Source organism: Parambassis ranga, chromosome 9 (genome assembly GCF_900634625.1).
Source record: "Parambassis ranga chromosome 9, fParRan2.1, whole genome shotgun sequence".
Taxonomy (NCBI): domain Eukaryota; kingdom Metazoa; phylum Chordata; class Actinopteri; family Ambassidae; genus Parambassis; species Parambassis ranga.
Genome location: NC_041030.1, coordinates 17,809,836 through 17,831,110, shown reverse-complemented (window position 1 = coordinate 17,831,110; position 21,275 = coordinate 17,809,836). Strand labels below are relative to the sequence as shown.

The window sequence follows — 21,275 nt, the reverse complement described above, 5'->3', positions numbered from 1 at the left end:
TTTATTCTTTTAAATATACATAGACTTTCCCCCCCTCCCCTCATATTAAATACCCCACCACCCTCCCCTCCCGCATCATCCCTCCCTTTTCCCACTTCTTCCCTTACTTTCAAATCTCTGCTTTCTTTGTTTCACCCTCTAGAAAGAAAGCTTGTCCGGCTGAGAAACACACTCTACTTTGTGCAGCATATTGCTTATTAAGACATTTGCGAAAAAACATAAATTAAAAATACTACAGCTTGTCTTTTTTCCCCCACTTTCTGCTCCAACATCTGTTTTGAACAAAATCTATAAAATAAGTGAAAAAAAAAAGAAAACAGCACAGTGTCCCTCAGTCTGGCTACATAAGATGAACTGGATTCCCATGTTTTTTTATGACATGTGTACACAGTGGTCTGTACAGTGAAATGGCAAAAATACTTTTTTTTTTCTTCAACAGATGTCCTGAGCTTGGTCAAATCACACTGTTTTATATCATATTTTAAGATATCCAGTCAATTATTTGTCAGCCTTCACGTTCACTAGTGTTTGTGTCTCCTCTCTACTTGTCAGAAGGTGTAGCACATATACTACCTACACACAATGAGGGATATCTGTTGTCTGTGGCTTCTAATCAAACAGCAACAACAACTGTTGGTCCGATCAGACAGTTGGAGCTGCAGGCAGAGTGAAGGACAGTGTGATACGGCACTAGAGGAAAATTCAGGTGTTTAAGTCACAAGGCATGCATGTTAACACTGAACTCAGAGAGTTGCCACCAGAAGTGTTTCTGCTGTGACACTTGTAGTATGTGATGTGCATGAGTCTTGTCTGTTTTGGTGTGTGTGTGCAGTTCTTTGTACAGATGAAGGTGTTGAAAAAGTCCTTCTTTTGATTGAATGCATGTTGGACCGCCACATAATATAATCTGTTATATTTAATGTTTTTAGATGACCACAAGGAATGCCATTTTTCTGTCCATATCTTATTTTTCAATGGAGAAAACATGCATAAAAAGGTGGACTTTTCCAAAGACCAACACTGCATCAGAGGTGCATGTGTGTCTTTGTGTGCTTGTGGCGTGTCTCATCAAGTCTAATCAAGTTTCGTGTCCTTTTTTTCTTCTTCTTAGCAGTCTGTCTGTTTCCCTCCCTCCTCTTTAGGAAGAACAGGAAGGGGCTGCGTTGGCATTTGGGAGCATCAAACAGTCAGGGCTGGGGTCACACACGGGGGGAGTATTTAGGGTTTCTTGGCACCTCGGTGAAAGATTTCAACTCATACGGGATCCCTGTGTCCACTTCAATGGATTTACGGGAGAATAGCAGCCGTATATCATTGTGCAAGTAGATCTTCCCAGATTTGGAGCTCTGGAATCTGAGGAAGTTAGAACAGAAGGAAGTCAGAAAATGACTTTTTTTTTGCAATCCTATCTAAGCTTAGAAATTATTTATATTATATTATATATAATAATATAAAATATAAAAAAGAAGCACATAAGACATGCAGCTGAGGAAAACCATATCCTCATACCTGAGATGTATCAGGTAGCAGAGAATCTTCTTTCTGTCTAGAACCCCACAGCCTGGAGACCCCTCTCCTTTACCCTCAACCCCATCCTCGACTGGCACCAGGAAGATGCGGTGGCGCAGGAAGGTCATGTGATTGACGGGCATATCGCTAAAGTTGTAGGTCACCAGGAACATCTTCACCACAGTTTTGTTTGGGTTAAATAAGGTCTGAGGAGATTTATCACACCAGTGTTAGCATCGATATGAGACAACACATAGAATATATATATATATATATATATATATATATATATATATATATATATATATATATATATATATATATATATATATATATATGAATAATCAACGTACCACTTGAATGGTCCCTGCTTTGGGTATGCTGTATCCTTTCTTTCCAAGAGGCTCGAGGGATATCACGCCCTGTGAGGAGGAGAGAGACATTTCATGACTGCAGAGGAGCCACATCTCCAAGTTTTTGGTACATTTTAATAGCTGTGACTCTCTACATCAAAACCAGGATTATGTGCACTGAAATAAATCTTATAAGAAGCAGAAGTATGACGGCAGTGCCACAAAAGCAATTTCCTCTTTTTTTGGATTGATCTATTGTAGAAAAGGCAGATTTATCTTCAAAAACAACAAACACACAGACACACACACAAAAACTGCTAAATGAAACAACATAAATAGCTGTGGTTACAAAGGCAGCTACAAAGGAAGTCATATTCTATAAAATGCTAACAAGTGAAAGAAGTGAATCAAAGAAGTCCAACATTCACTTTTATACAGAAACGTTCAAAGACAACATGAGGCATGAATCTGAGAAAGCGAAAACAGCTGGATTTCAAATGGTACTTCTGGTAAATAAGAATAAAGTTGTCTCCATAATAATACTGTTCTTGATTCTTATTCTATACATGTCATGAATGTATAGCATCAAGCTGAAATATATACAGGACTGAAGGGAGAAATGCATCACATGCCTACACATGCCACACAGACTGACCAGGAAGGGTGAGGGTGCACTGTGCTCTGAGATGTCGTAGTATGTAACCTGCACAGGCAGGGTGACGTGCTGCGGGCAATAGGAACCGCTGGCACCAATTTCTGCTGTGAAGCCCTCGATGCGGCCTGAAGGGGAAAATCGTCCCTTCAGCATCGACTCCTGTGACACACAAGAGGCAGAGAAGGAGGTTGTAGTCATTGTCATAGAACAGGAGCCCATTAAAGCTGCCGAGGTACATGGGTATTATAGCCCAGCTGTTGCATTCAATTACAATGAAGTGCCTAAAAAAGCATGTTTTTAAGAGACCCTACCAACTCCACCTAGAAATGTGTTAACATTTGGGGTGCTGCAATTAAGTTAAAATAAAATTGCACCTCAAAGTTGCCGAGTAGTGATCTGCTGATGGAGGATGAAGGCCGGCTGGAACGTGTGGAGCGAGCAGTGTCTGTATGCCTGCCACTGCGCAGCTGCCGGCTAAATATGACCATGAATAAACACACAAAACAGACCAGTGGTTAGTGGTAAAAATTACACTAATTTGGTCTTAACCCGCATTTGACATGCGTAAACATTTAAGTCCAGACACACAACACTTCCACCTCTTTTTTTTTAACTGACGTTTGCTGAAGTCAAGTCAGTTTAAATTTAGTTCTCATGATCCCTTTCTCGCATATCTATTTTAAATTAATATGAGTGATTACAGGATTGCAAGCATGATGGGTGACTCACCTTTTTAATCGGAGCCCGTTCTTTAGACGTCTCCCTGATCTTGTACAATCTGTGGCAGTCTGAAAAAACGAAGACAACATTTGTTTTCATCTCTTAAATATCCGCACAATTCTCTCTCTGACAAGCTGATATAGAACAAATGCCTGTGTTTTCATGGTGCTGTGAGGAGGTGTAATTGTGTGTCTGAAGTGTCCTTTTACTTACTGAGCACGGACTATTGGACGCTGTGTCACGTGCACTGACATTTCCCATTTCCAGACTTCCGTTCATGGCAAAGGAGACCCAACTGTCAAATAACTGCTCGCTAGCTAAATCCAAACTAGCTGTTTGCCACTGGCTCACAGCAAAACTTTCACTCATGGTTGAATTATTAATAATATTAGCTAGAACCTCTTGGTTACCATGGCTCTCTACAGAGCTTAAAGTTCGTTGTCAGCTTTTCACCTCGTCGTCACAGTCTGTTAAATCTTCATAAGACATTTTAGCACAATCTGGCCTCAGTATTTACCTGAAGTATTCCCTGCTCTTTTTCCTAACCTCTTCCTTTCCACTGTCCTCTGTGTCTCTGTCTTGTTTCTTACATCTATCTGTCCCTTCCTGTTCTTCCCTCACACCTACACTGAACACCTGTAGCCACAATGATCTCACCACCAAACTAGTGAACCCTATTGTCACCATTAGCACACACGCCGTCCCACAAAAGTCACACACTCAAAGCTCTTTCTGGCCTCCCAATGTTCAAAAATGGGCAATTCACTTCCAGAACCATTTTAAGCAGGATGTACATACGTGTGTGTGTGTGTGTGTTTATGTGCATGCATGTGTATGAGAGACACAGCATGTGGGGGAACAATGGACCCTCCCTCAATGGGCTTTATTCTGGAGCTGCTCTGCCTGTTCCAGTGTGGCGTGATAATGAGGCAGCCATCATTTCATTCTTTCACTTTTACTGTATTAGACTGTAGACTGTATTGAAACTTTTAAAAGCCACAGCATACTTTTTTTTAATGTACAATGGGAAAAAATAGGTTTCGTAAAGAAACATTTTGATACTGATGCATAAGACTGTACTAACCTTAGGCCGGTCCCATGCAGAGGGCAGCAGGTGGTTCCAGTAAGGGGCAGCTTTAGCATCAGTGCTACGACATGAAGCTGGCCCAAGCCCCGGAGCCAGCAATGACAGCCTGCTTCTCTTAGATGTGGAGGGTCCCTCATCTTCTGAGCATGACTCCCCCGTATCATTTGGGGACAGCAACCTCTTTTTGGCTGGCCAGTGGCCTCCAGAAAATAGACGGTGGCCATTACTGCTGGGTGTTTTCTCCCAAGAAGCCAATCCGTTAGAGGAGGAGGCAGTCTGGGTGGCACTTCGTTCAGGGGGGGAGGACTCAAGTCCAACATCCCATTCAGTGGCCTCCCCTGGTTCCTGCAGCTCTGTGTGGTGTGGGGGCGAGAAAGGACCTGGAGGACTGGTGGGGCTGGCAGGGTTGGGACTTTCATATGTGGACAACTGGCTGGGCTGGCCTCCAGATGAGCCATTACTACAGTTGTCATTTCCAGGGCTACCTAGAGAGTGCGTTGGTGTGCGGGCCCCATTAGGTTGCTCGGTCCTACCTGAGCTCCCAAGGGAATGGCCCTGATCACAAAGATGCCCATGTGGGTCACACATAGGGGGCGATTTAGGTGAGAGTGGTGCAAATACATCAGGAATGGGCCTATCATGATTGTGCTGAGCTGGGCGTCGTGATGGGTTGTGGTTTGGGGAGAGGGGTGGAGATCTGGGTGACAGGCCCCCTTCAGAGTCTCTGTGCTCCATCTGTACACAAGAGTACAAAGAACCAGGCCCAGTAGGGCCGACTGCTAGTCCCATTCCAACGCCTTGAGCTGGGGCTGGCCCACAGAGCACCCCGCCCTCCAGCCCCTCTCTGTCTGAGGTGTCATCTAGGTGTGGTCGCTTATGAGTCAGCTGAGGCTCCTCTAATCCCCTTTTCACACCCATCCGTACAGGCCTCTGTTGGGTATCAGTGTGGGATTCGGTGGGGGTAGAAAATCCCCCCAACTGGGAGAAAATGGAGAGCTGGTAGACTTTTTGAAGCCTCAAGTCCTCTTGGTCAAAATGCCTGGGTGCCCCTGGTCTGACTACAGGCTCTAGGCCCTGTGATGGTGGTGTAGATGGAGGCAGGTCCCCCTCCTGTGCTGGAAGCTCAAGTGGAGCCTTTTTGTGGGCTAACTCCACGTGAATGTGCCGCATGGTCTTGCTGCTAGAGAATAAGAGTCTTAACTATCTTTTGTGCAACAAGGTCAAGTAGGTCCTCGCAAGTGCCAGGAGGCAGAGCAAGATGTTCCACAGGAACAGGAAGTCCTATAGTTCCTGCTGTGATGTCACACTGTGTGAATCAGGAAGCTGAGCCACACAGCACCTGAGAAGCACAAAACACATCTTAGGTTCAATATAATGCATTACTTAATTCCACTTGCTTCTGATGATGAGACTACTTTTACACAGATGTCACACCTATTCTCCTTTTATCTCATAATAAATGCAGAAATATGTAATTAAAAAAAGATGCCAGCTTTTATGAAAAACACGTAAAAATCCACACTGCATGATGCCCTTGAAGCTTTTTTCTTTATTGTGCTGGAAAGGAATGGCATCTCTCTGATTATTGGGTTTGACACACTCACTTTGCACTTAACTTTAAAGACATGTCATGACTTTACTATGTCCTAGTATTATCTGAACAAGCTGCGGGCAGTAAAACTTTTTTTGCCCCTAGGAAAATATCCTTGCAACTAAAGCAGACGGGGAACTAGGTTACCTTATGATTAGTTAAATTCTAAACACTATTCTAACCTCTGCGCGTTTAAATATGAAAATACAGCACTTTTTATATTGTAGTATAAATAATATCAGATAGGCAAGGCATTAACCTAATTTCACTAATTAAATAATGCAAAACCCAAGATCAGGATCTTACCTCTGTGCTTGTCCTTGTCTAATTCTGCCCAAGTGGACAAGCTGTATCTGGCACAGCATCTGACGGCTGCATGTAAAATGGCCTGCTAAATGAACTCTTCTATCTCCATGGCAGCTGCCACAAGACAACCGCAACATCCCAAGACAGGTAAACAGGAAACAACAAGAACTCCAGAGGGAGCAGGTGAGAAGGACGTTGGCTATATAACCTGAGGAGAAGGAAAATGGTTTGGTGGTTTTGTCTTGTGGAGACAAGATTTTAAGAAAGGAATTTTAAGCATGTTCTTGGTGAAAACCACTGACACACTTCCACGAATTAGCACGTTAACTTTAATTAGTTGGTAGTAGGGTTGGGCGATATTGGCAAAAAAATTAATCATGATTAATTGTGGCATTTAGCCGATAACGATTAATTTGACGATTAATTGATGACAGTTGCACTTACATGTTTTTGACTCTAAATTGGCACAGTGTTCTAGCATGATACTGACAAATCATCAGTCAAGTTAACTACTTCATTCACAACAGGCTAAGCTGGTGATTAGGCACCAACCAGCCATGGAAATATGTATTGATAATATTGAGGCACAAACTGCTTCAAAATAATAATGAAGCAAACATTTAAAGTAACTTTGTCCTTCAAATGTTTTTATCTTAAGGTCACAAAGCATGTCAACATTAAAATTAAACAGACAAATAGACAAACAAAGTTCAGAAAAGTCACATCAGTGATTATTTCAAATGAACCTGTGACTGGAATATGTCCCACACTAGAGCATGTTTTCACTCAGACTGTAGAACAGCGGAAGAAAAAACAAACAAATAAACAAACCGGACAATTTCACATTTAAATGTGTGTCTGTGCAAATCAACCTACGTTACGTTCTTCCAGCGCTTCGTTTGGTCGTAAGGAGCACAATGACTAAACGTATCGCGGATTCTCAGCTGAGTGGAATTCTTTCCAATATCTGCTGGAGGAGACTTCGCTGTTGTAATGTTTCCTATGTTGCTATGGAGTCCGTAAATAAAGATCGGAGTTTATTCCTTTGATACGAGCAAAAATTCAGTTACTATAGCAACAACCAACGCGCCACGCTTCACCTAATGCATGTCGCGGCACTATATACAGCTGTAGTGTAGTGTTGTGTCCTCGTTGCGCTTTCTTCGGCTTTCTTCGGCTTTCTTCGTGCTCGGGCTTATGGTGACAGACGTTGAACTTATGTTAGAAACGTGCTGCTCCGCATTATTTAACTGAACACCACTGCCTTTTTATTGTTATTGTGGGCTCACATGTGCGCGGGTGATGGTGAGAGTACGCCGCACACAAAAATGCGTCATCATGACGAGGCACTAATCGCCGTAATCGATAAGTGGCAAATATTAATCGATTACAGTTTTTCTGACGATTAATTGCACACGATACGATTTTGCACAAGCCTAGTTGGTAGACATTTTTTCTTAGGAAATAAACATTATAATACATATAATAGAGACTGATCAGCCCATGGGAATGTGGATCAAATCATCATCTGGACTAAAGCCTACCAGAGGTGCAGAATGTCAGTGACACCGGAGGCTCTTGAGAAAAAATATCTCTGAATCCAAGTTGGTTGTAACTTTACTGGGGCCCCATTTGTGGTTGGCCGGTAGCCAGACACACCCTCCTTGGTCACCTTGGCATGAGGTGTGGCATAACTGTGGCATCATGACAGCTTCATTCCACCCAGGAATCCCTAAGGAGGCAGAAAGACACAAAGACAAAACAAAAATAGTGGTTTAGAGAGTTGGCTGCACTTAAATTATTTTCACCAGACACAGAATTGCCATTGGCAAACCACTCACACGTGCAGTTAGCAAGTCAAAAAGTCCAAATCAGATTTAATAAATCAGAATTTCTGCTTTTCTGTCAATCTGAGTTGAGGATCAAACATGGAGGAGTCACTCCTGAAGTTAATTTTGGCACTAAGTGGTGCTAGAGAAGTGGGTCGTTCCCCGACCCACTTGGACCAGAATTTGAGAATGCGGAGGGGGGTCGCAGCGAGCTGTCACCGTGGCAACCAGTTGTCCAAGGATAACGGCTCCTTTGTGCCTGGCCACAAAGAGGGAAAGAGAGAGAGAGAGAGATGCAAAGCTAACAAAAAGGGAGGGAGGGTGGCTGGATAGTGTAGGGGGGCTGTGGAAGAAGGGGGAGACCAGCGAAGATGCTCCTCCAAAAAAATACCATCAAACAAATCAAAATGGCTGCCCTCCATGAGATGTGGACATACAGCCAAAAAATTTCAGCACATGGTGGTTAAGTCCAATGTATGAACCAAAGCAACCATAGGTAGTTGACTGTAGTGATGAGATATTTCAACCAAAAAACTGACATTTAAGAACTTAATTAAACTTAATTAAATTTTTTCTTGGAGTGCCAAACCAGACCTGTGCCTGGGGGTGTCTGGTTAATGTCATTACCAAGTAAAATGTCAAAAGGTAAGCACCATGAAGTACATACAGTATCATCATGCTACGAGGAACCACCTCCTTCCGCTTTTCTGTGTGGTGGGGTGTGTGCAAGAATGGTAGGTAGTATTTATAGTTATTGCCCATGTCAGAGCTCACTGGGATCACCCAAAGGTGCTCTGATAGGTCCCACTTGATTTCTGGCCTTATTTTGAGCCAGCCGAGCAGGAGGCTAGTAAAGGCTGCCTGGCCATTTTCAAGTTTGATCCAACATAGGAGGGTAACTTCTCTGGCATTACCCCCACAAATGTTTCAAGTTGCTGGGTAAGAGTGCCAATTCAGGCTTAAGAAGTTGGGACCTCTATCCCTGCATCACTGAATGTTGTTGTGGTTTTATTACACTCACACCTCCCCCTGCGATATGTTCTCATATTCTTCTCTAATCTACTTGCAGCATCTGATTTGTGATCTGTGTAATGTGCACACGATCAGTGCACAGCTACAGTGTGCTACTTACAGAAGGCATGGCAATGAAAAACCAACTGTACACACACAGACACTTTATGTTTGCAAACTTGCTTCTTGTTGCTTCAGTTGACCAATTTAGCCAAAAAGAAATAGGATGTATTCAGTCTATTACAGTTGTGCAGCAATTATTACACATTGCACAGACAGAACATTAGTGAAATTAAGTACTAAAGTGTTATTTATCATTAGCAGGCCAGGTGCAATCTTGCCAATCCATCTGCAGCTTTGATGAAACTGCACCAGCCAATAGACCTTCACCAAGAGACAGAGTGAGGTTGGTAGTGACAACATTACAGGCAAAGGAATGAGAAACACCTGACAGAATTCAACAAGCAAAGAGAGAGACGTGAGATAGAGAACGAGTGAAAGACAGAGACTACAGCCCAGTCAAAGACCCCAGGGAAGGTATAAATAGAGCAGGAACATGCAGAGCCCCCCCAGTGTCAGGGCCAACTCAGGGTGTTCATGGCTGCTGAACATAAACCAGCAGTTCTGAGATATTTTATTAAACAACTGACAAAAGCAGCTGTGGGAAACTATTGCGAATCTGTTTTTTTACAACAAAAATATGACAAAAAAACATTCTTTTGAGTTTTGAGTCTTTTGAGAACTGCAAATAAAATGATTCAATAATTGCACAACAGAAATTCAAGTTCACAGGGGTATCTGAACCAAATATTTACAACCTTGCATGTGGACTTGGGTCAAATGGTTCAATACCTTTGACATGAGACAGGCTCGTTGTGGTGTTAAACACCCTGTTCGAAAGATAAACGTCATGCAGGATATTGAGCTGGAGAGGTCTGTTGAAATTTGTTTATGTGTGAGCGTTTGCACAACAGTCTATGCATGAGCACCAGAATGTGAGCATCCCTCAGGTCAAAAAAGACTGTGGTCACATTAGGATAATTTCATCATCATGACAGTGGAGGTGTCAGGGGTGAAAGCCTGACAGTAAGGCAAAGAATGCCCTGATCTATATAACAAAAAACCTGCAGTAAATTAAGGCAAAAGCACACTAAGGTCCCTGTTCCCTGTAAACGCTGAAAAGCTGCACATGGGTGGAATAAAACACACTTCACTCCCACAAAAATGTACAGAAACATGTCATTTGGTGTGAAGCTGACAACTCTGACCCAGAAACACACTCTCAGTAAAATGTATGGAGGTGATGAGGGCAGAGTTCACAGCCAGCACCCATCCTCAGAAAATAGCCTGACATTTGACCCGTGTATATTCATCACAACACCCAAACGCCACATGGATGTATGCACACAAAAACACAAGACTCACAGACAGCACTCCATTTACAGCCCAATTACATCTTCCTGCAGTTAAGAAAAACATCACAAAGGGAAAGGCAGTACCAAGCAATTTAACTGATTCTGAATTTAGATTTTTGACTTGAAATGCAACAAAGAAAGGCATCCGTACTTTAGTTTCTCTGTGTTCTCCTGACAACTGTTACTTAGGAAGTTTTTATTTACACACTAAACATAAAGACGGTGTTATGTAAAAGTACTTCTTAGAAGTTGTAGTTAAGGAAAAAGGGCCATTTAGTTGGAATTAACTCTCCATCGGGTTAAATATGAAATAATTTCTTTTCCATAAGTGCTCATTCCTTAAGCACTCATCTTGAATGGGCCTTTTGTAAAAACACATAGCTCTAGTTGCTCAGCTGCCCTCTACCCTCCTTGTGTCCTCAATCCCCCCTTCACATGCAGCCGACTACAACAGAGGCATGATAGCATCAGCATGATGTTAGCAGCCTCCCAAAGGCCCCGATTGTCTCATCAAGTTTTAGCAGATCCCCACCCGAGCTACTCCCAGGCCTGTAATGTGCCTGGAGGCTGATAAACACGCATAGATGAACACATGCTCATGCACACTTATTTGCACTTTCCCATACACAAAAAGTTGCTAGATGTTCCAATCAGCTGTTGACTAGATTACAGGAGCCCCTGTCTGTGAGAGGATAGAATGACAGCTGACTGTGAGTTTGTAACGCAAAGACAGAAGACAGGAAGTGGCAAAGAAAGACAGAAAGCAGCAGAAGCAGATAGGTGAAGTTGACTGAAACTGATAAACCTCTAAGCGAGACAGTGTTGCACCAAGCACTCAGGCCGTGGCAGTCTAAACTAAGCTGGCTCAGTAGCATAGTTGCTGAGAATGCTGTTTGACACTGGGTCTCTTTCTGTCTATCCCTCCCTCCCTCTGTCTGTATGTTTGCCTGCCTATCTGCCTGTCTGCCTTTCATGTGGCCATTTTTGGAGACGTTGAGTCATCTGAGCCCAGCTGACAATATGACAGCAATCTACAGGAGCAGTATTAGTACACACTTGACAGCAGCAAAACCCGTCACACTCACCCTCTCAGAAAAGATTGGGCTTATCTCGCTGTCTCACTCTGTCTCTCTCTCTTTCCTTCCTTTTACTTTGGTCTGGTGGCTGGATGGTTGACACTCTTTCTGTCCTCCTCTGTGTTTCTGCTTTTCTGCTTCCACTGGGTCAGTCTGCCTTCATCATGTCTCCCGACACTCCGCTTTGTTGTCTCTCTTTGCTTCCTTCCTCCTGAATAGGTGGTGTTGAGAAAGACAGACAAGTGAAGTTGTTCTGCTTCCTTCTGCTCGTTTTGTCAGGATCTCTAACAGCTTGCACTGCTGCTCTCTCTGTATCTTGTTTTCTTTCTATCTGCCTCACTTCACTCACAGTTACACACACACACAAATCAAAAACCCATCAACAACTCACAGCCCCCATTTGTCTCGCTCTTACCCTCCCCTGTTCTTTTCTCTTTCAAACTGCCCCCACTCTTCCTTCATCAGTCGCACACCTCCAAAGTATCTGGAGTACAATAGCTTCTTCACATGCTATCGCTCCCTCTCTCCTCCCATTTCTCCTCTTCCTCACTCTCACTTCTCTTCCTCTACCTCATTTTAGGCCCCTCCTTTCAGCGCTTTCTCGCTTTCCTACCCTCTCGGTGTGTGTTTTCTTTCTGCTGGTTTCCTCTCAGCTGATAGAGCGAGGCGTGCTTTGCTCACTCAGCAGTGAAGGCATACAGCGGATGGAAGAGTGGTGGAGGTGGTGGTGGGGGGTGCACACGGGAAACTCATTGGCTAGAGAAAAGGGGCGGTCAGCTGTATTAGCTCATGTCCTGATTGGCTGGGAGCAAGGAGTGAAAAGAAAGGGAAGGAGGTACAGGGAGTAACAAGCCCACCCACCTGCTCCAGCTTGGTCTGTTCTGCATAAGAGGAAAGAGTACTTTCACCAAAATGTGTTTGTCATATGTCTGGATTGGCTTTAAGTATGTTTTGTGCACAAATTTAAACCCAGACGTGTGTGGTTGTGTGTCTAGTAAAGTAAATCAAGGAGATAATCTGCAAGAGAATGATGATATTAACATCAATGCAAATCACCCTTACCCTTTCTTATACACAGATACCCAACCACACTGTGTGTGTGTAATATGAAATCTTCACAGTGCCTATAGCCTGCACACACACACAAAAGCAGAAACCTTATCTGTGGCTGGAGTACAGACAGAGAGTGAATTGCATGTGAAAAAGTTTATCAGCTGAGTACCAGGAGCAGCCGTCAGCTCACTGTGTGTGTGCATGCACGTGTGTGTGCGTGAACGCTTTGGCATCTGTGAGCTAATAAGGAACAGCATGTTGACTACGCAAGAACTATTTCAAACAGTGTGGTGTGGTTAAAGTACACACAGTGCATCACACTGTCATCCCTCTCACACACATACGGTGGGTGGAGACTCAACAAGTTAAAGCACAGAGGTGAAAAACAAAACTGTCAAGAGCAGATATTTAACACATAGTTAGCACAGTCCAGCCCACAAACACACACTCAGACACACACACACCTGGGTACACTACATGTCTGACTTGTTATCAGATGTGTGCTGGTTGAGACACGTGAGAACACACACATCATTGGGAGCACCCTATCTCTTAATGTTTCAGTCTGTCACCGGCTTTCTATGTCACTCCCTGCTCAGTTTCCATCTGCGTGACACCCTGTGTTTGTTTCCAAAACAAGAAAGAAAATGCATTCTGACCAGTTCCTGAGCTGGTATATTATCTCAACAAGTCTCCCTTCTCATTCATATTAGCAAGTTCACATTAAAATAGAATAGATAATTTAACAAATTGAAATGTCAGACTGTCCAAACTTCCCACAGTCAGGCACTTTCAAAATATACATTAAATATCACGTAAATAAATAAAAAGTATAAAAGCACATCACTCTTGCCTTCTTGAGTGTGTGAAGCAGTGGGGAGGTTTGAAAAACAAGACACGTCTTCAGCGGTATACCTCCAAATATAGAGATGTGGGGATGGGGGGTGTAGTTTGTAGAAGGTGGAGTAGGAACTGACAGGCAAGGATGTAAATTAGGTGAGGTTTCTGTCAAACAGGGCTGACCGCAGCATTTGACAGAAAAGCTTGTAAAAAACAACAACAATAAAAGTTTAAAGAATGGGGACTTCCTGTGTTTCAGAATACACACACACACACACACACACACACACACACATGCACACTTGAACCCTTGTGTCCCTTTAAGAGCCAATGCATACTTGGTCAAAGGGGTGTGCCTTATATATAAAGACCCTCCCCCATTCAAGGGCACTCTGAGTGCAGCTAAAGAGATGGATGCTTTGAAAACACTCACTCACATTCCATTAAACACTGATGCAATCCTGACTTGAACGCATGGCAGTGTTTTTTGCGATGTATGTATGACAACGTTGGGGTTGGTCTTTCAGCTGCGGCATGCACAAGCCTTGTTTTTGTAGGCCTCTCAAAGTGACACCAGCTGTGTTTCGAGGTGGGGCATCAGCTCCAAAGAGAAGTAAAGTGAATGGCTTCAATTTGACTCTACCAGTCCTAAAACCCATTGAAAAAAAATCTGAGAGAAATAACCACTTTTAAATATCACAAAAAAACAAGGTCCAAGTCATGGAGCGTTTTTCTCACAGAACAAAAGGAGGACGGGATGAGGAGAGGTGGAGGAAGGGTGGGAAAGGAAAGTGTGTGTATTTGTCTGCATGTGAGAAAGGGAGGGGGGCAGTATCTGTGTAATACTGAGTATATTTAAAGAGGCATGGACCCCTGAGTGTGTTGGCATCTGTTTCTATTGGCATGTATGCAAGTGTGTTCGCATGTTAAACATATGTATATGTTTCTTTTAGTGACAGTAAACATCACGTTAGATGCAATACACTTGAGGCAATGTTCACAGCAAATGCAGATCAATGCTGGTTCCAAACTGTATTCTATAAAACTGAGTTCTGTGTCTATAGTTTCACAATAACATCTAGATAAATCTTATAAGAAGACACAAATAGTGAACAGCTTTTGTCCACCATTGACATTAATAGGAGCCTTTATTTCACTCCTGCAGCACACAAAGTTTAAGCTACAAATGTAAAACTGATTCTTATTTATCTAAAAGTTAGCAAGATGTTTGCATTTCTAGAGCATTGAATAGATGTGGTGAGATGAATTCTTTCTCTCTCAGTGGGTGTCTTTGACCAGCTGTGTATTAATACATAAACTCACCAAGCTGAGAAGAGAGAGTCAATTTAAATGGGAATATAACTGGAAAAAACTGTCTGCATACATGTGTGTTTAAGCAAAATTCCAATGTCTTGCATCTACCTCTGGAATAATTTCCACCATTCATTTCTTAATCTAATAAGCACTGGCACTGTGAGATTATTTGATTCTTTGTGTATCCTCCAATGATTAAATTTCCTCACAGACGTAATTACACTTTGGTGTAATTCAGTTGACTCAGGTCCTCCGATCTACACCAATCCACATATCTCTAAGAATCAACTATGTATATTATTCCAATGATCCACTTCTCTTAATAATGATATGTCAGAATGTTTTCCTGCAGCTTTATGGTGTGGTCAAAAAGGTTCAGACATAACACTCCTGTTTTCTCACTTTTTGTTGAGGAAAGGACAAAATTATGAGGTGATGATAAAATAGTGGGGAGAGAGTCTGAGTGCAGTGGGAAGAACTGCAGAGATGGGGAGGAGTGTGGCACCCTGAGTCTTGGTGACAGGCCGGGCCAGCTCAGAGGATGGAATGTTCCAGAGAAATATGCTGCCTATTCATGGAGGATAGGAAATGAAACTCGCTCTCTCACTCCACCTCTCCTCTTTTCCCTCTCAGCCCTCAATCCTTCACACTAAATTTGAATGCTGGTCTTTGCACCTACTCCTCTCTCACCCTCCTCTCTCCTCGTGGCCTTTGGGTACCTCTTCTTGCCCATCTTCCTTCAGTTTTAATGAAATCCCTTTTATTCTTTTTCATGCTTGGGAAACTTGCACAGCATGGTGCAACACATACAGGCTTGTATTGGCTGAATGCTACTCAGGCTACCATCTGGATTGTGAAAGAGAAGCACTCTCTTTGCTAACCAGTATACTGTCACCATTTAACCCGCCAATCTGACTGATGATTGGTTACTATAGTGGATGGTGGAGATTACTAGCCAAAGTAGATGATGGAGGAGATTATGATAGCAGTTGGAGCTCATTTACACAGAATAGAATAGAATAGAATAGAATAGAATAGAATAAACTTCATTAATCCCTTTAATAAACCTGAGAAGGTCCCTCAGGGAAATTAATTTACACCTACATTTGTGGGAGGTGTGTGAACAACTGCACAATAAGAAAAAAAATGAACCAAAACATTCCACAAATTGCATAAGTGCATGCTTTCAGATGCACAAACACAGAATGTCTCATCCACTTCGGCCTTGAGAGTAAAGGGGGAGAGAGGTCTGGCATCAGTCGCTTGCTTGCTCACTCACTCACTCACTGTTAAGCAGCATTTAATAATAAGAAATTTTAATGTCATAATAGTAGCTTCTCTGTGTTTTAATTATTTATTTTTTTAAATGTTTTTTTCCAATGAAGATAACATTAAAGTACACAGACATACAGTCTAGACATCGTTAATGTGGTAAATGACTATTCTAGTTAGAAAAGGCTGATTTTTAATGGAATATCTACAGAGGCGCTTTTCCAGCAACCATCATTTCTATGTTCTAATGGTACATTATTAATAATTAGAAAACCCATGTGCAATTATTAAAGCACAGCAGAACTGCTGATCAGAAAAGCTATAGAACTAGCGGTAGTGTAGAACGGTAGTGTAGATTTTTCATGCAAAAACAGAACAGAACTTGACTTTTGCAATCACATTAACAAGGCAGCAAATAAAACTGTAGTTTTTAGAGAATAACTGGTTAACTGTATACCTTTTTCATCCAAAATGGACCAAATTGTGCTATAAGGAGCCATAGTGAACATTTGGCAAAGGCTGCGGCAAAGCTCCTGTGATGGATGGACACGTGTTAATACTTAGCATTATGGTGTTAACTATACATACTAAATTTATGACCTGCTGTTAGGCAGAGGGATGATGGTGACGGGCAGCACCACCTCACTGAGCTTCACGCACAGGTTCCTCCATCTTTACAGTATTAATAGGGCACATAATGCCATATGACTCCTACATATTCTGAGACAGCGTGTCAGTGAATACTCAATCATGTGCACAGTATGGGCTGAGTGGTAATAAGTCAGATGTTGACTTGACTCCCTGCTGGCTGGACCTTTGCTGCATGTCATTCCTCTCCCCTCTTTCCCCACATTTCCTGTCTCTCTTTACTTCAGCCCAACTGACTGACTGCTTGTCCTTCTGCATGTTGCATCAGGCCGCAAACCAAAAGGGATCCTGCCAAGGACTTGGACTGCTGCAGTTTGTACAAAAAAAGCTCTTCCATGCCTTTTATGAGTTGCACGCACATGACCAGTCAAGACATACACCACAAAACATTTATAGAATTACACACTAATGCACCACAGTAACAAACAAATAAAGATGTTTTCTAATAATAAACTGCTCTACTTGTTTCTGTAGGCTAAGTGCAGCCTTGTGTAATAAATCTCCTGTTAAAAGTGTATATACCAATGCAAAAAAAAAATCATTTTCTCCATTTTGGTTTTCTCATCCTGAAGGTCATTACTTTTTACTGCCCCTAACATTTTTCACTCTGTACAAAAGTCCATTTAAATGACAAATGATGCATGCAAAGACCCAGGCCTTTCATACACACACCCTGCATCCACAAGATCGGATACAGGTATAAGCAGCACAGAAAAAGGACTGATGCTAAGCAAGAGGAGAAAGGAACAGGACGAGTGGGAGTGGGGCAGACAGTGAACAGGTCTTAGCATGATAAGATCTGTGCAGACTGGTATGCACCACACCAGTCAGTAGATATACAGTATATCTACAGACAAACACCATTGATGCTGGAAACTGCATCAACAGACTACACTGATGTGTTCAGTTATAAGCATTCAAACCCTGCATTAGAAATAGGCCGACCAACAAGCCTAAAGCCAAAGATATTACGTTTAAAATTATATTAAATGCACAGAGGATTCAAATGTGTAAAATACTAATACATGAACAGGTAAACTAGGGCTACAACAGCGAAAAAAGGATTGATCTGGCAACAGTTTTCTCAAATAACAGATTAAATGTTTAATCAAAATGTTAAAAAAATGAAAATGCCAAATGAAAGGCAGGGATATAAACTTTTCATATTTAACCAATTGAGTTTAAGCTAAATGGTAAATGTTTGGCAGTTTTGCTTCACAATTTATGTCCTAGTATTTGTACAGCTAGGAATGTTGTTGTCAGCCAGAGATAAAATGGTACAGATCTGGACATCACAGTGCTTTGTTTCACAGCCTGTAATGTCAAACCATGTTGATTTATTCAGCAGGTGGTACTGTCACCTTGCCATCCTCCACACTCTCTCTCTCCCTCTGGACTTCAGTTGTCAGCTGTGTTTGAATAAAGGCGAGTAGGCTTTCTTTGTGATGGTCATGCTGCTGTAAAATCCTTCAAATCATTGGCATTTTGTTAACCTGTCTATAAATAAGTTAATCTACTAACTACAGTGCCAGGACAACACAGTTACAAGCATAGGGATGCAGGTTTATAAGAGGACTAACTACGTCCCCTTATTGGCAGACTGTTAAGTGGACTATGTGACCTTTAATGGTAAGCCTGAAGCTAGGTTTAGTTAATGTGTGTGTGTGTGTGTGTGACCAGGGGTGACAGCAAGGGTTTCAGTGTAAAAGCAGTATTGGTCAAAGCAGTGTACAGGCTAATTTAGGAGCTTGGAAATAACCTGATATTAACAGAGGTCATATATAAACACATGCATTTAAAAATGGAATTCCTTAAATGCTTTTATCTCTTGAAAACAGACCACTGCAGAAGAAGATAATCAGAACAATCTCCTTACTCTGGGTATGAGGATGTGATTCAAGATTACCACTTTATTTTATCTGTCATCTCAACCGCCCTCTGCTTTGTCCCTGGGCTAAATGAGACGAAATGCAACACTCTAGTTCTCTATTTCAATGCAAAAAAATGGACAGCCCAAGGGGGGTGTGAGATGATGTATGGAATGTGAAAACATCTTGTAATGTGATGCACTACCTTCAACCGCAAACTTATCAATCACAACTTGTGCAATGGAGAGAAAAAAATTAGCAGATGTGACTCCTCTATACTTCTACAAAAATATTTATTCACTCCCTTCTTGTACCCTTAGCGGTAATTTAGTTTTGACATGGATAAAAGTACAATAGGTGCTTGTACGCACAGCCACGCTTACATGTTAGAGATCAATATAGCCCCAGAGCAGTGTTGAGTACTGGGTCTAACCCACATAATCATCTGTAATCTCTGACATCAAATCCTGCAGAGACCCATTGGAGGGCTGACAACAAACCCTCATCAGCTCAAAGCATTTAATAGCCACCCCCTAGTTTGTATACACATACAAAGAACCGCCACCACTCAGGTATGAAATGGAATTGCTACCAGAGAGTGTAACCACTATCTGCATGTGACCAAAGAATAATGGTGTCACTTAAACTGATTAATATGATCAGCAGCACATGAAAAACCCATGAATGCAGACTGAACTGTTACGGTGTCATATTGAATGTAGTATAATCACCCCTGCAGTCTAATTAGATGGTAGTGCCTCTCTATTTTACAAAACAAAGTTACTCATTACTACACTTCCACTTAATTCAATGTACTCAGCTGGGTAACATTCAGGCAGGAAATCGTTAGGGTTTCCTGGAGCAGTTTTCTTTCAGGCTAAAAGGGCCCCACACTAATTCTTCCTGTTTCTGTGTCCCTTACTTTTCTTTTTGATATGAAACAATTCCCCTGTCTCACCTGAACAGATTGAATTTGCCCAGTGCGTCAGCCTTTGTACACTTAAGTCAAAGAGTGCTTGTCAATGGGACAAGTCCAGACCTTGGGCTTGCTGAACAACGTGCACCTTTGCCTTTAGGGTTGGTTACAGCAAAGATCTGCATGACGTCACACTCAGCTGAGGACAAAGCCCACACTGCTTTCTACCAGACAGAGAGGTGGGGGTGGCTGTCAGAGCAAAGCATGGACAATCAAGAGTGAGCAAGAGAGAAAGAGAGAGGGATAGAAATGAGTTGCAGACGGATTTGCTGCTGCAGTGTGTATATGTGTGTGTCTTCTATTTACATGCATGTGAGACAGCTGGTAGATTCCCATATGCATGTGTGCTGAATGGGTGGTGCAGTGTGAGACTGTGTACACGTGTGCCTAATGTGTATGTCAATGCCATCATGCCCTGCTTCTCAGGACAAGGGGGAGGGGGGTGATAACACTATAATTACACACTCTTAACAGTCTATAGATCCTCCATATTCACTAATAGGTTTCAGGGACAATACTCTGTCTGATCTTCACTACATGATGCAATGCAACTCCCAAGTGCAATCAAAGGGAACAATACACCGACTGCACAGAGTGCTATCCTATCTCCTGTAAGCTTTACACTGATCATCATCACTCAGCCCGCTGACCTACAGTCATAATCTCACAGATATATACCACTGCTGCTGGTTGATCCCTCCCTCCTGCATAGCCCATATGTATGCACAATCCCAGAAGCGCATGGGGGTGCGCAGTTATAGCAAAAATAATGGATTTACATGTGCATTTTGGTGACATACGCACACACACGCACCGATTATGGCGATTTATAGGATGGTATTTCCAGCACTTTGTCCCTGCAGACTGCATGCACACACATAAAGTGTGAGGAAGGCAGACAAAGCAGGGGAACGCCCCCTACACCCTGCAAAGCTACTGTCAGGTCATCAGCTGGCTTAGGCTGGATTCCAGTGGCACTTCTTCTTTGCACAGATTTACAAATAACACAATTATGACTATGTGTGGTCAGAATGGAAACATTGAACTATACATTATTCTGAAATCCATCTTTAAACAGACCTTTGTCCTTTTACCACAATACATTACAATACACAAATGTAGATAAAGCTAGGATGTCATAAATATGAAGATTATTAGTTAGTCTACTCACCTAAAACAAATGCGGAGATAAAAGGACAGGCAGTCTGAAGTGACGCGTTCCTGTCGTCTGGGAGTTTGGCCTTTTTGTTATCTTTCGGTGGTGTTGCTGCTTTTCCAGGTGGCTAACGTAGCAGAGCGAAAATCGCCTTCGAAGCTAAAACCCGTTAGCTGCATACAATAAAAGATTCGGACAGTTTTCAGACTCGTCCTCCCACTCTGTCTTGCCACATAGCTCGCTTGCTGGTTACGTCCCTTCCTCTCTGTGTCTGTCTCTCTCTTTTTTTTGTGTTCGCAGCTGTTTTCGTTGTTTCAACCTTTGCCTGAAATTCCTCCTCTGTCCCTTTAAATGAAAACGTTTCCGGGGTTCGCTGGTAATATATATATGAGGCGGGGCTTGGTGCCCAGCTGAGCACCTGTCATTTAAGCGATTGGTCGCTTCTTTTGAGTCAGACCAATCAGCGCTCGGAGATTACGCTTCCTTTAAAACATGCAGATTTATTAAAAATTCCTGCTCCATGATTGGCCCACGGATTAACTCAAGATCCGCCCAGTACACGTGCTTTTTCTCCCCTCCCAGTCTTTAGTGCCAAG

The 21,275-nt window shown here is 42.5% G+C and overlaps 1 protein-coding gene across 6 annotated transcripts; it reads right to left on the bottom strand.

Moving 5' to 3' along the window:
- Positions 1-380: 380 nt before the first annotated feature.
- Positions 381-21,013, bottom strand: atosb (atos homolog b). Of its 6 annotated transcripts, none has more exons than XM_028414638.1 (11): positions 20,695-21,013; positions 11,562-11,763; positions 7,766-7,953; positions 6,222-6,429; positions 4,322-5,663; positions 3,247-3,305; positions 2,892-2,991; positions 2,518-2,676; positions 1,863-1,931; positions 1,510-1,715; positions 381-1,353 (listed from the first exon to the last, which is right to left on the bottom strand). In XM_028414638.1, the coding sequence occupies exons 5-11, from the start codon at positions 5,492-5,494 to the stop codon at positions 1,200-1,202; spliced, it is 1,920 nt and encodes a 639-aa protein (XP_028270439.1). In that variant the 5' UTR covers positions 5,495-5,663; positions 6,222-6,429; positions 7,766-7,953; positions 11,562-11,763; positions 20,695-21,013; the 3' UTR covers positions 381-1,199. The 6 variants fall into 6 exon arrangements, with proteins under 6 accessions (XP_028270439.1, XP_028270436.1, XP_028270438.1 ...); XM_028414635.1 differs by lacking the exon at positions 20,695-21,013 and adding an exon at positions 12,166-12,267; XM_028414637.1 differs by lacking the exon at positions 20,695-21,013 and adding an exon at positions 12,123-12,245.
- Between the last annotated feature and the right edge of the window lie 262 nt (positions 21,014-21,275).